General features: G+C 43.4%; 1 protein-coding gene across 1 annotated transcript in view; it reads right to left on the reverse strand.

The window, feature by feature from the left end:
- Positions 1 to 2,070: 2,070 nt before the first annotated feature.
- Positions 2,071 to 14,217, reverse strand: part of Pla2g4c (phospholipase A2 group IVC) — a 46,769-nt gene continuing 34,622 nt past the window's right edge. The window contains 7 exon segments of the mRNA XM_055607382.1: positions 2,071 to 2,221; positions 4,130 to 4,243; positions 4,963 to 5,113; positions 6,429 to 6,454; positions 6,456 to 6,598; positions 8,299 to 8,453; positions 10,026 to 10,121. Of these exon segments, the coding sequence (XP_055463357.1) occupies positions 2,071 to 2,221; positions 4,130 to 4,243; positions 4,963 to 5,113; positions 6,429 to 6,454; positions 6,456 to 6,598; positions 8,299 to 8,453; positions 10,026 to 10,121 (836 nt within the window).

Consider the following 14,217-nt stretch of genomic DNA (forward strand, 5'->3'; position numbering starts at 1 on the left):
GATGTAGCTCATGATAGCCCAGTAACCAATTGGTTTCCCATAGTAAGGGGAACAGGACTATTTCTGACAGGAACTCAATGGCAGGCTCTTTGACCTCCCCACTCCCCAAGAGAGGAGCAGTCCTGCTGGGCTACAGAGGAAGACTTTGCAGCCAGTCCTGAAGATACCTGATAAAACAGGGTCAGATGAAAGGGGAGGAGGTCCCCCCCAATCAGTGGACTTGGAAAGGGGCAGGGAGGAGATGAGGGAGGGAAGGTGGGATTGGGAGGGAATGAGGGAGCTGGATATAGCTGGGATACAGAGTTAATAAAATGTAACTAATAATAAAAATTAAAATTAAAATTAAAAAAAATAGCCTGGGTGATTTAACTAATCAAAACAATGAATCTCCCAATAGGATACAAAAAGAACAAAGTGGAATGAAGCAATGGCTCAGGGGGTAAAAACACAGACCCTTTTACCTCAGAGGTCAGTATTGAGACAACTGACCATCTTTGGTGTTGCTTTGCTTGTGTATGCATCATGGTAACTTCTCTCTTCATGGTCTCATAGCCCAGTGCACATATGTCTGCATGTTCAAATACTCTTTCTGTGAGGACAATGGTCATAGTGTATTAGGACCCACCCTACTTATTTAATCTTAATTTGCTCACATATGTAAAGTCCTCATTTTCTTTTATGGTCATATCCACAAGCACATGAGGTTATGGTATCAATATTTTGGAAAAAATTAACAGCACTTTAATGTTTATTGAGCCATCAAGAAGAGTGAAGTTACATTGTTTGTAGGAAAATAGACAGGCCTGGAACACATCGTGTTAAGCAAAATAAGCCAGCCTCAAAGAAACAAGTATCATGTTTTCCTTCACAAGTATAATAGCTATTTATCTACTATATTTCTTCTGTCATCTCTTTATCATCTATCTTATCTACCCTGTACTTATCATCTATCTACTAATTACCTTGCCTTATCTAATTACCTTGTATTTACCATCTGTCACTTATCTTTCTTTTATTTATCTCTATATATTATATATGTAATAAATGTGGAAGGGGGACAATGTTATGGAAGGAAAGGAGTCCAAAGAGATAGAGGACAAGAGAAAATTTTGGGGAAAAAAGACAAATATTGCATGTCTCTTAGATGCAAAATTTAGATTAAAATACATATTTATGCATACACACATGACACAAGTGCAGGAAGGGATTATTTGAAGGAAGGAAGAAGACCTACATGAGAAAAAGTAGTAATGGGGAATAATTATTAACAAAGTACAAGTATCTGTATATCTAAAATGTCATGATGAACCCCATTACCTTGAATGCCATCTAACGACAATTTTTAACAAAAAGAATACAGCATTTGCTTGGGAAAAAAAAATGAGTAATGCTTCTTGAAAACTTTGCCTGTACCAGAGCTAGTCTAAGTCTTTGGACTTAATTCAGTTGAACCTTCTAGGACATAGCCACAATTATCTATTCCACAGATGATGGAAGTAAGGAACATGTGTGAAGGGACTTGCCTATGTTCTTACAGTGAGCAGATTGTGGAAGCAAGATGCAAATCAGATGTAGATCCTTCAAGCTCAACCCCTGTGTTACAGATGGAAGGGATGGAAAGGAGAGAAAGCAGGCAAGCAGGAAGGAGGAGCTGAGGCAGCAGATAAGACAAGCAAGGAAAGTATCTACCTGAAGCAGATTGAAGGGAAAATATGGAGGGAGAATGCAAGCCACAATAGCACAGTGGGAAGTGAATGAATAAAACATAGGATGCAGGAGAGTGGTGAGGGACTAAAAAATGCATCATAAATCTGTTGGCCAAGCAGCAAGCATTTACAGAATATTTGTCTTCTTGGATTTTTTTTTTTTTTTTTTTTTGGCTCTGCAGAGATGGGCTATAATTTCTTTTTTAACAGGTTTCTTTTTTAACAGAGCCAAGCAGTCTGACTGGAAGTATAAAATGAGCAGCTTTATCCCAATGAAAGAAAATTTTAAGAAGCTTTAGTCTCAACCACTACATTCATTTTAGCCACATGGACGTTGGACATGGTAGCTCTGATAATCAAGGAATCATGTTCTAACTTCAGGATCCCCTTGGGGGATCTGAAAAACATACTTTTCCACCTTTAGCTCTGGAGACCCATTGCCCTGAATGCTGTCAAAGACACTCTCCAGGTTCCTGGAAACTGGCTCAATTATAATGTCTACGGCAAACTCCGTTCTGTGAAGTGAATAGTTGAAGGGAACAAAGAACATAAAGGCAAGATGGACACTTGGGCCTTGGTAGACCAATAGGCCCACAGTGCCCTGGAAGCTGCAGCGCTTTTTCACAAAGGAACTGCTGACTCTGGAGAGAGCACAGGTGGTGGGTCCGTTAATACCTGCCCCCTCTGCAAGTAGTACCTGGGAAAAGGGAGTTACAAGTCACTATTGATCTATGCAGGTAACCTTGAATGTTGGAGAAGACTAGAAGATCTGGAGGCCTCTACAGACCTTCACATGGGTTTGAAGAAAGATAGTTTCTTATTCCACAAGAATACCTAGATTTAATCCCACCTTAAGGGGCAGTCCCATCATTTATGCTTATTGTGTAAGTATTTGTTTATCTAATGATATCAAGGCTAGGGACAACTGTTCAGATGCAGGACAAATCTAGGCAAAGAGTTAGCTATTTAATCTACATCAAATATTAAACCTGTCAAAATCCACATCATAGTTCACTCTGTGTTTCCTGCATCTTCACACTGACCATCAATAACAGTTTTCTTCTTGTTTATTCAATACATCAAGGTCATTCTACTCCAGATTCTTTGCATGTGGTTTTCTTTTATATGGAATTTTTTAAATGAAGCCACAGACTTTATGGCTAGCCCTCTTTCCCTGTGCTTTGCAACCCCGATTCACCCAGTTCACCATTTAAGTGCTTGATGACAAGAAAACCAAGTTCATTGCCTGTGAGCAGAGGCAGCTGAGAGAAACTGTGTTCAGCTCTGCCACATAACATGGTGCCTACCATCAAACAAATGGCAATTCCTTCCAGATTAAAGAAAACCACAGGAGTCTAAAAGAAGGATCAGGTCCTCAAAAAATAAGATCGTTTTAGACAGGACCACTGCTACATTCATGAACTTAGAGCTGGGGTTTCCTATACAATATCAAGCCAGTCAACAGCACCTAATGGGTTGGGGAAGGGCAGGGTGCCCCAGGCCCATATCCCTACATGAAGATCTACTTACAAAATGAAAGCTTCTGGGGTAGAGAGGATCTATTTTCTTTACTATGTCTTCCTGGTGGGTCTACAGACCAACCTCCAATGAATGACTCACACATCCACACACATATGGTTAGCACCAAATGAACTCAGTGGTTTATTAAAAAAAAAAAAAAAAAAAAAAAATAGGACATGAAGTCTGGAGGGGGATCTGAAGTTATCTGGGAAGTACTAGGTTTTGCAGAGTAAATATGATCAAAATCATATACATCATATACATATATGAAATTCTCAAAGAAAACGTAAAAGTATTATGTTTTTAAAAGTAAGACTGTTGGCTCAGCAGTTAAGAGCACTTGGCGCACTTGCAGAAGACCCAGGTTCAATTCCTAGCACATACATGGCAGCTCACAACCATCTGTAACTCCAGTTCAGGGTATCCAATGCCCTCTTCCAGCCTCTACTTCATACATGGTGCAAGTGTATATATGCAGGGAAAAATACTTACACATTAAGATAAGCAAATCTTTTTTTTAACAGTGAGATCATTACAAACTTACTTTAACCTACTATTAGCACACATGCTAAGAAATCTTCATTAAAGGAAAAGCTGAGGCTTAACCTGTCTTCATCTATCTGATCTGCCATCACACACTAAGACTTGCCTCTGAACTGGAAACCTTACAGAGACACCCACTGATCACATATGGGGTTTGGAGATGTCTTGGAGCAGGATTTGGGAGGATAACACAAAGATAAAACTTACAAGGGATTCTTGAATGTTATGTTTGTATTGTTGGGTATTTTTTTATTGTTTTTATATTAATTACAGTTTATTCACTTTGCATCCCAACTGCAGCTCCCTCCATCCATCCCAACCCCACCCTCCATCCGTCATCTCCTCCCACACCCCTATACAAGTCCATGAGATTGTTGGATATCTTGATCTCCACAGTCTGAGAGCCTTGGACATCCTGCACTGTGTCCCCCAAGCAGTCCTCCTTATACACCTTTGGGAAGTTCCCAGGTTTCCTGAGAGTGGAATGAAAATAACTCTGAATGTCATCTGATAGACATTTCTGATGCCTAGGGCTGTGAGTGAGGACTCACTGTCAATTTTTAGGAGCTCTGATGGGGGTGGCCATTTAGTGTATACTCTCATTACTAGAAAATCCTCAGCCATTTGACCCCAAAAGCCAGAGCAACCTAGTCCACTTTGCTTTGTGCTTCAGAAAGCCACTCATTCCAGCACTGCTGCTTTTTCTTCTCCCCTAAACAAGCTCAAGTAGAAAGAAATGGTTTTTCTCTTCCCATAACTTTTTATTTTCAGTACAGAGTATAGAACCCAGGGTCTGATATACACTAAACAAGTACTCAACCACAGAGCCACACCCCTAATCCCTTGCTGGAGGGCTCTAGGCAAGGCATCTACCACTGAACCACACCACCAACATCTCACTTAGAGATTCTAGGCAGGGCATCTACCATTGAGCCACACCCTTAGCCCCTTTTTGAGGGATTCTAGGCAGGTCCTCTACCACTGAGCCATATCCGCAACCCCTAGCTGGAGGATATTAGACAAGAGCTCCCACTGACACACTCCCTCCAGCCCCTCACTTGGCTAATTCCAGGCAGGGGCTCAATTACCAACCATACCCACAACCTTTCACCAGATTACTAAAAGTTAGCTCTGCAACAGATATTACCTAGATTCAACTCAAAGGTCAAAGCAGCTGTAGCCAGACACTCACCCAGCCACTTTCCTTATTTCATTGAGAATATTATCTTTGTTTTTCTGAACATTCTCCTTAGAAACTTTCAGCTAATCCATCACCAGGCCTGGTGTGTAGAAGTCAGATAGTTTCATTGCCTCATATTTTTTCCTCCATGTCTCAATGCCATCTGAAATAGAACCAGGCCAAGAAAAACATATGTCAAGTTAGGATTATATCCATTTATGTTGGGTATGTAAACTATTTCTGCAGCCCAAATCCAGCTGGCCCACCACTTGGCTTTATAAATAAAGAGGTGTTGGTATACATTGCTTTATGAAATGAAGCATATGTTTTAACATCTATTCTCCAAACCTGCACAAAGGAAAGAGAATGTCTCCTTTTCCATATTTACCTGGAATATTACTAATGCAGGCAACTAATATTTGTTAAAAGAAGGAAGATAGGGAGAAGAGATAGCTCAGCAGTTAATAATAACTGCTTTCCTGGGGACATGGGCTCAATTCCCAGCATCCATGTGGTGGCTCACAAAGACTCACAACCATCTATAACTCCATTTCCAGGAATCTGATGCCCTCTTCTGACCTCCTTGGGCACCAGGCATGCACATGATGCATACATACATGCAGACAAAATACCCATACACATAAAACATCTTTCAAAAAAGAAAAAATAAACGAAGGAAGAAAGTAGATACATAAGCTGGACATGGTAGTATACACCTATTATTGTAACACTTGGAAACCAAGGTAGGATTATGACTTTGAGCTGAAGCTAAGCTAAATAGTGAGAACTCTGTCTTAAAATTAACAGGGGCTGGGAAATGGCTCAGGAAAACTCATACTGCTCTTTCAGAAGACTGAACTTCAGTTCCCATTGTGTCAGATGGTTCATAACCATCTGTAATTCCAGCTCTGCAGGATCTAAAGCCTCTGTCCTCTTTGGCCAGTAAAAAGAACATGTAAAGCCACATATGACTCATACCTGCAATCTCAGCACTTGGAAGGTTGAGGGATTGGGATCCTGAACTCAAAGCCAGCTTGGGCAATAATAGAAAGAAGACAGGCTTTATACTTTATCCCTTATAGAGAATCCCCCTCTGAAGGCAGAATGGTGGAGAGGCCCAGTGAGTCCAGTGTGGTAAACAGCAGAGCTGAGACTGACAAGGTCACCATGCTACATGCTAAGGGCCACCTAGACTTGTTCACCAAGGACTGTATAATGAATGTGGATGCCCAGGTGGAAGAAGTCAGACTTCTAGCTAGGACAAGAAGATCTCAACAAAAGGAGGCAACAGGCAGAAATGTCCAAGACATAAAGAGGAAATATGACACCCTTTTGGAGACCACAGGGTGAATAATAAGAGGCTTCCTACTTACCCTCTTGAGCTTTAGATGTTGAAATGTGGACCTGGTGTCCCTTCGCTATAGCCCTGCCAGCCCAGCTCCCATGGTTCCTTACCCTGCTCTTCCTCACATACCTACCTCCACAGTTGTCTTTGTTGAACAGAGAAGTACATAACAACAGGTCCTGTTTCCCCTCTAAGGATGTAGCAGTGCAGTGGGGCTTTGGCCCACTCCTTCCGCTGATCCTCTCTCACTTCAGGGAAGGGGACTGCATGACATTGGCAGTAGTCTGCTGTGTTCCTGATGGTCTGAGTAGGGGAAAATAAGGAGCCTTGAAACATACTAGAACCTCAGCGAAGACTTCAAGAGTAGGTTAGAAAGCACATGGTTGGTTTGGGTTTGAAGAGAAGACATCTCTGATTCGATGAGGGCCAATCAACAGTTTCTGCAAGACTTGAGAATAGGATTATGAAGGACAATGTACTCAGATGAGAGAACACCCACAGATATTTAGAACTAGCCAATCTCATTTCCTCCCTGAGAGACTTTTTAACATCTACCTCACAGGGAGAGATGAATGGTAGGAGACAAAACCAGTTTCCATTGATGACTAACAAAAATGGAAAGTCAGCCACACAAATGCTTTTAAATAACCTAATGGTTACAATGGAAGTAAGTCAGCCAGCTTTTCATTGTTGTAGCAAATACCCAAGACAATCAGCTCACAAAGGAAAAAGGTTGATTTGGGCTCACAAACTTACAGGTTCCAGGCCATGATCTAGTGTATGACAGAGAAAAACTGCTCACTTCACAAGTCAGGGAGCGGAAAAATAAAGGATCATGCTATCCTTTGAGAGAATGAACCCAGTAAACTAGAGAACTCCCACTAGACTAGTGGTTCTCAACCTGTGGGTCACAACCCTTTTGGTGGTCAAATGACCTTCTCACAGGGGTCACCTAAGACATTTACATTTATGTAAATACATTTACTGTTATGATTCATAACAGTAGCAAAACTGCAGTTATGAAGTAGCAACAGAAATAAATTTATAGTTGGGGGTCACCACAACACAAGGAACTGTATTAAAGGGTTGCAACATTAGGAAGGTTAAGAACCACTGCACTAGGTGCATCTGTGTCAATATTCTGACACTCTCTAATCTCTACACACTAAGGACCAAATTCTTAAAACATGAGCTTCTGTTTTAAGAACTGTGGCACACACCTGTAATCCCAGCACTTGGGAAGCAGAGGCAAGTTTATCTGAGAGTTCGAGGCCATCCTGGTCTGCAAAGCAAGCCCAGGACAGCCAAGGCCACACAGAAAAACCCTAGCTCAAACACACACACACACACATACAAACATAGGTGTCTGGGATACATTTCATATCTAACTATAATAGTCAGCCAAAAAAAACATAAATATGAAATATAAGTCTTTATCAACCAGTGATAAGGCTAAGCAGGTAAAGACATTTGCTGCCAAGCATGATGATCTTATTTTGATCAAACATAAATATATTTTTATATATTTGTATGAATTTATAAAAGATGCAAATGCATATTATGTAAGTATGTATACCTTAAAAATAAAATATATAAACTCATACTAAGTATACTTATTTGTGTGTATGTGTGTGTGTACATATGTGTGCTACAGTTTGTGTGTGGCATCAGAAGACAATTTATGAGATCCATCGCATGGGTCTGGAGGATTGAATTCAGGTTGGCAACAAGTAACTTTATCTGCTGACCCATCTTGCCAGAGTGCAAGTATCTTTAAAGTTTTTAAATTTACGGTTACGATATGTGTCCATGCATGAAGCTGGGGGATGCATGCATGCCATAGTGCCCCCAGACAACCACTACCCAATACTCACTTCTTAGCCAGAGCCTGAGTTTCTTCCTGTACAGCCCCACCTCTACCCAAACCTATTTCCTTCCTTCAAATACAGAAAAGTATTTTGTTTTGTTTTGTTTTGTTTTGTTTTGTTTTGTTTTACAATTACATCTAATGGGTCCTCAGCACTGAAGTCAAATGAGAGGATGAGGTCAGCTTCATTTACTGGAGGCAGAATAAGTGAATAGTAAGTGTTGATAGCAAAACCAGCATCCACCAGATGAAGAAACTCCCTGCTATTCATGGCCTCATCTGTGATGTTACCTAAATATAGGGAAAAAACTTGTCTAATTTAGGGTCAGAATATAGGTATAGGAAGCAGTTTGTGCAGAGAGAAATGCTATCTCAGAGAGGTAACACTGAGATCCATGTCCAGCTAGAGATCACTTCTGCCATTGTCTAGACATGGTTTGACTGTGCTTTTCTAAGGCTCATGCACTAAAAGCTTGGTCAGCAGTAGGAAGTGCTAACATGGAGGAACCTTTTTTTTTTTTTTAAGATTTATTTATAGGGTTCCATAGTAATAGGAACAGGGACTGTCTCTGACATGAACTGATTGGCCTGCTCTTTAATCACCTCCCTCTGAAGGGGGAGCAGCCTTACCAGGACACAGAAGACAATGCAGCCACTCCTGATGAGACCTAATTGACTAGGATCAGAAGGAAAGAAAAGAAGACCTCCCCTATCAGTGGACTTGGGGAGGGACATGCGTGCAGAGGGTGGAGGAAGGGAAGGATTGGGACGGAAGGAGGGAGGGAACCACAGGGGGGATACAAAGTGAATAAAGTGTAATTAATAAATAATTTAAAATAATAATAATAATAAAGATATTTTAAAATGCCAGAAAAAAAGATTTATTTATTCATTTATGTGTGCTTGCATGCCAGAAGAGGGCACCAGATCTCATTCTAGATGGTTGTGGGCCACCATATAGTTGCTGGGAATTGAACTCAGGACCTCTGGAAGAACAGCCAGCCCTCTTAACCTCTGAGCCATCTCATGGAGAAACCTTTTAAGAGAAGGGCCTTAGTGGAAGACAGAAGCACCAGTCTTAGAAGGGATTTGTGTTGCAGTGAATTAGCTCTGGAGAGCACAAAGTATGTATACATACATCCATGACTATGTCCCTTCTATGCAACACTATGTTGCAACCAGGAACACCCTAATAAAAGGGTAAACAGACAAAGCCACCTGATTTTGGACTTTCATCTTCTAATGCTATCACTTAAATAAACCTCTTTTTGTTAAAAAGTACCCAGCCTGAGGTATTTTGTTATAACCACAAAAAACAGAGTGATACAACTTCTCAAAACATGTATGGTGCTGACCAAGCTAACAATATTGTGGAATTCATCTTCCTAGGAAACTCACTTTTTTCTAAACTATAAAGGTATCAGGGCACAAAGATGTTGATTGTAGGTAGTCTTATCACAAAAGAGTGATGGATGAACTTTAAATGTTTGGAAGAAGATATTCATATATAAAGAAGATAGAACTTTGTGAAAGCTATTAAGTAACCTTAATAGCTTAAGAGGCCTTTCTATGTGAGTGATGAATGTCAGATCATGAAAAGATAAACTATGGTGGATATCTACATCATTTCAGAGTCAAAGAAAAATAGCAACATTTCAGGAACCTTATCATGCCTTCTATAAAAATTTGTGTCTCTCTCTCTCACCACTACCATGGAGAAGTTTTGCCACTCAGACCAGTGAGCATCACACCATCCCCACCCCTACATTTCCAGGAAAGGGACAAGCTGAGTTTACCCCTTGTTCTCCACAGCCTACCCCAGCCCATGGGAGATTAGGGAGATGAAGAGAGGAGCATTCTTACCATGTTTATAGAGGAAGTTGTAAACAGTTCCCCATTCCCATTTCCAAAATCAAATTCCAGTTTTACTCAGAAAAGTAAAAACATACTGGAGTAAACCTAGATGCAGAAATTAAAAGGTGCAAAGTAAACATCATGGGATGGCATGTATTGTCATTCCTCTAAAGTCCCCCAGTGAAGCACTGACCTTCAAGGTGACAGAGTTTTAATTGAATATGGAAAGACTCACAGACCCACCCCAAAAAACAGACAGCAGTATTCCAGAGGCCTGGGTCACCAATTGAATAAAAAAGAGAGAATGAACTGAGCATTCCCTTCTCTCCTCTCCCTTCTCTTCCTCTCTCTTTTCTGTGTGTGTCTTTGTCTTATCTCTGTCTCTCCTCTATCTGTGTGTATCTCTGTCTTGTCTCTCTCTCTTCTATGTCTCTCATTCTCTCTGCCTTGTCTCTCTCTCTCTCTGTCTGTCTCTCTTACATTGCTTCTTGACTATGGTGCAATGTGACGAGGTGCCTCATACTCCTTCTGCCATGGTAAACAGTATCTACTCAAACTATGAGTAAAAATAAAGCATTCTAAATTGCTTATATCACAGGGGTAAGAATGTAATGGATACCAGTGGTAGGAAAATAAGATTAGTCTGATGATGCTGGCATTTACCTTGAATCAAGTTCATGATGGGCTCTTGTGTCCTCACAAAGCAGGATTGCAGATATTCCAGAAACTACTCCTTCTCCTTAGAGATGTCATTTCAATTCTGAACTATCTAAGCCATCCAGCTGTGCTTCTGTTTGTCAAACTCATCTGTCTCAAGAAACCCAGATGATTACCCATTTTAGGATGGACGTGGCCACCTGACAAGAGCCATTGCTTAGCCCACTGCATCTCATCTCTTGTACTGACATGGCAGTGACTATGCTATAGAGCAATTTCCTAAGAGAAAACATTCCATCCTTCAGGGATGAAATGAAAACTCAGGAAGTATCAGGGCAGCAGAGCCTAGTGGCACACACATTCAATTGTAGAGGGGAAGAGTGAGGAAGAAAAGAAGGCCACATTTCCATGGCAGGCCACCTGCCTGTGTTGAACCCCCTGCTCTCCTCATGCTCTCTAGCCCTTTAGTACCCACCCTGCGTTTGGTACCCTGGTATACAAACCTCTCTCATCACCCAGGGCCCAGAGTTTATCCTTGATGCTGGGGTCATCTGATCTTTGACATAAGCCATCACTAAATCCAAGAGCACTTCATCCACCTCTATCAGTGATGTTTCCATACGGAAGCTTCCATATGTCACTGCTCCAGCCCCTGCTAAGAGATAAAAGTAGCCACCCATGAGAATGTAGAGCTACCATCATCACCTTCCCCCACAAAAATCTCCTTTCCTGACACTGCTATGTGTACCCAGGCCAGCTTCCATGTTTTCCACTTGCAAAGGCTTCCACCTGCAATGCAGAGGCCTGAATATTACTCCCAGGCCCACCTTGGCTGGCAACTGGCATGTACAAACAGAAGCCCACCTCCCTTGTTCCACATGACACAGAGGCATGAATCCTCATGTTAAGCCTTCTTACCCTCTCCCCCACTATTATTAGTGGAAGAGTAAGGAACACACACACACACACACACACCTTCCAGTCTAGGTTTTCTCTGTCAGCTCAAGATCCTCCGTTGCCTCATCTGTCAGAAAACTATGATTGTGCTGGGGAGATGGCTCCATCAGTGTGTATCTGTCAGTGTGAATATTAATTCTACAGGCTACTCAAGCATGAAGACCTAATTTCCGATCCCCAACACCCACTTAAAAAGCAAGGCACAGGGGACTCTAAGATGGCAGTGACAGTGTGCACCATATCGGAGGGACAGAGGATCCAAAACTCCAAAACTGGTGAGTGGAGGAACAGCTGAAGGCAAAACATAGACTCTGAGGCTTCCTGGGCTGGAGGGAACAACCCTTGAGTGGGGACAGATTGGATCCAGGTCACCCGTGGATGTCTCTAGGGTCTGAGAATGGCAAACTTTTGATCCCTTGCATTTTCTCTTGCCCCAGGAGCAGTGGTGGCTGCCCCAAGTACGGGTCTCCCTGCTCTAGCAGCCAAACAGTGGACAGCACTTGACGGATCTCCTATACTTTCACTTGCCCCTGTGGGCCCAAATCTGAAAACAGAGAACCGTGGGCCCCTGTGCTTTCCACATACGCCTATGAGTGAGTACGCCTTTGAGTGAATGGATGCAGAGCTCCAGACCCAGAGTCCCTCTGTGCTAGCAGCCAGATATCAGATCCCTCCCACCCACACCCCACTGTGTGCAACACAGGAATCCCTGGAACAGCGTTCTCAACATTGACATCCCTGCCCTGTGGGTCTCCCAGTGGAATCCAGGCAAACAATTCCTGGAGCCACGATCATGCAGCCCAGACAGACCTGAGTCCCTGGAGCATAGTTCGACAGGCCTGTGGGCCACTGAGCCATTTAGGGCACCTGCACATGTGTATTGCACCCGGGAACCTCACCAGCACCCTTACCTGCGCTTACACTCCATCCTTCCAGGAGTGTACACACACTAGCACCCAGCCCTTCAAGGCACACTTCCACGCACACTCCCGTGCGCCTGCGACCTTCTTCCCTTAGCTACATGTGAAACATCAACATCAAGCCAATGGACCTCTCTTATCTTCCTGAAGAATATGCCAGACTCCAGAGACAGATGGACCCAGTCTGCAGTACAATCTCCAGGAATAAACAGTGAAGGCTACAGATAAGCATATGGCTAGAAGCTGGCATAAGAACATACCCAACAAAAATCAGGACATCATGGCTTCACCAGCAACCCCAAAAATCAATGGATTTTTTTTAATTCATCTGAAACACAGGAAAATGATCTAAAATCTATGTTTATCTAGATATTAGAGGCACATAAAGAGGAAATGAAAAAAGCTCTCAAAGAAATACAAGCAAATACAGCCAAACAAATAGAGGCACATGAAGAGGAAACAAACAGGGCGCCGGGAGGACTCTCATTCTGAGGAGCAACACAGCAGGATTGGCACAGTGACCAGCAATCAGAACTCGCGGCCATAAAACACAAGTGATTATGTTTCACAGGTGAGAGGATACCTCACGGTGGGGGATTCAATCAGCTTTAACTCACCCGGCTAAACCGCGGAAGAGATCCCGGTTCCGCCAGGCGCTAGGTCGCCAGCCCAGAGCTACCCACCAGCGCAATCTGGTCACGGTCCCAGACTGAACTGTGGGCCCACAACACCATAGACTGGATTTCCCAGTCGAGAGATAACCCCACGGAGCAGGAAACAATTGGGACCAACCTCAGGTTACCCAGACATCCCCTGGAAAAGACTCGGGTTCCGCGGGTACCCCAAGAGCCAGTCCGGACCCAGAGCCGGGACACAGGCACCTGCCTGCGCGCGTGATTCGCCGCCTCAGATAGAACTGTGGGCACCAGGGCACCAGGGCACCAGACTGCGTGTCTCTGGCAGGAGGAAACCCCCAGCGGAGGGGGTCAGCAGCTCTAACGCTTAGGACACCCAGCACCAAAACACTTCCTGGACTCACGCAGACTCTAGTGCAGGCAGAAGCGCTGTGCTCAGCCGCCATTATTGAGTTCCCCTGGGGCACTGGGACACACAGCTGCATCCTCAGACCTACAAAAGCCAGAGAGCCATTACAGCAGCCCTCAGATACTGTGCCAAGGATCAACCAGTTATTCCTAGCTAGACTGTCAAAACTGTGGGAATCCCTGGTTTTACAAGAGGGCTGCACCCACAGCGTCTGGACCAGAGCAGTGCCTGCAGCCGCCATCCCAGACAGAGACACACAGCTTCTGGTCGAGAGTGAGGCACCCAGCCTCCAGACCAGAACAGTGCCTCCAGGCGACAACTCAACCTAGGGGCACATTCTCCAGGTCCAGAGCAGAGCAATCACCCTCTGGCCCAGAGACTTGCTGAGTGCACCTCCCACTTTCCCGGACAGAACTGTGCGCCCCAGGATAACAGACTGAGGTTCCCTGTTGGGAGAAAACCCCACAGCTAGGGAATCAGCAGTTTCTTCAAGAGGACTGTACATGGATATTTAGTGAGCAGCAGCACACTAAATTTATAACAAGAAACCCAGCAGTGGGGCAGCTATCTTGAGAACTTCTATGGGTAAGAGGAGATTCCCCCCCCCCCCCCCCCCCCCCCCC

Source organism: Psammomys obesus, unplaced genomic scaffold (genome assembly GCF_907164565.1).
Source record: "Psammomys obesus unplaced genomic scaffold, mPsaObe1.curated_primary_1811, whole genome shotgun sequence".
NCBI lineage: Eukaryota > Metazoa > Chordata > Mammalia > Rodentia > Muridae > Psammomys > Psammomys obesus.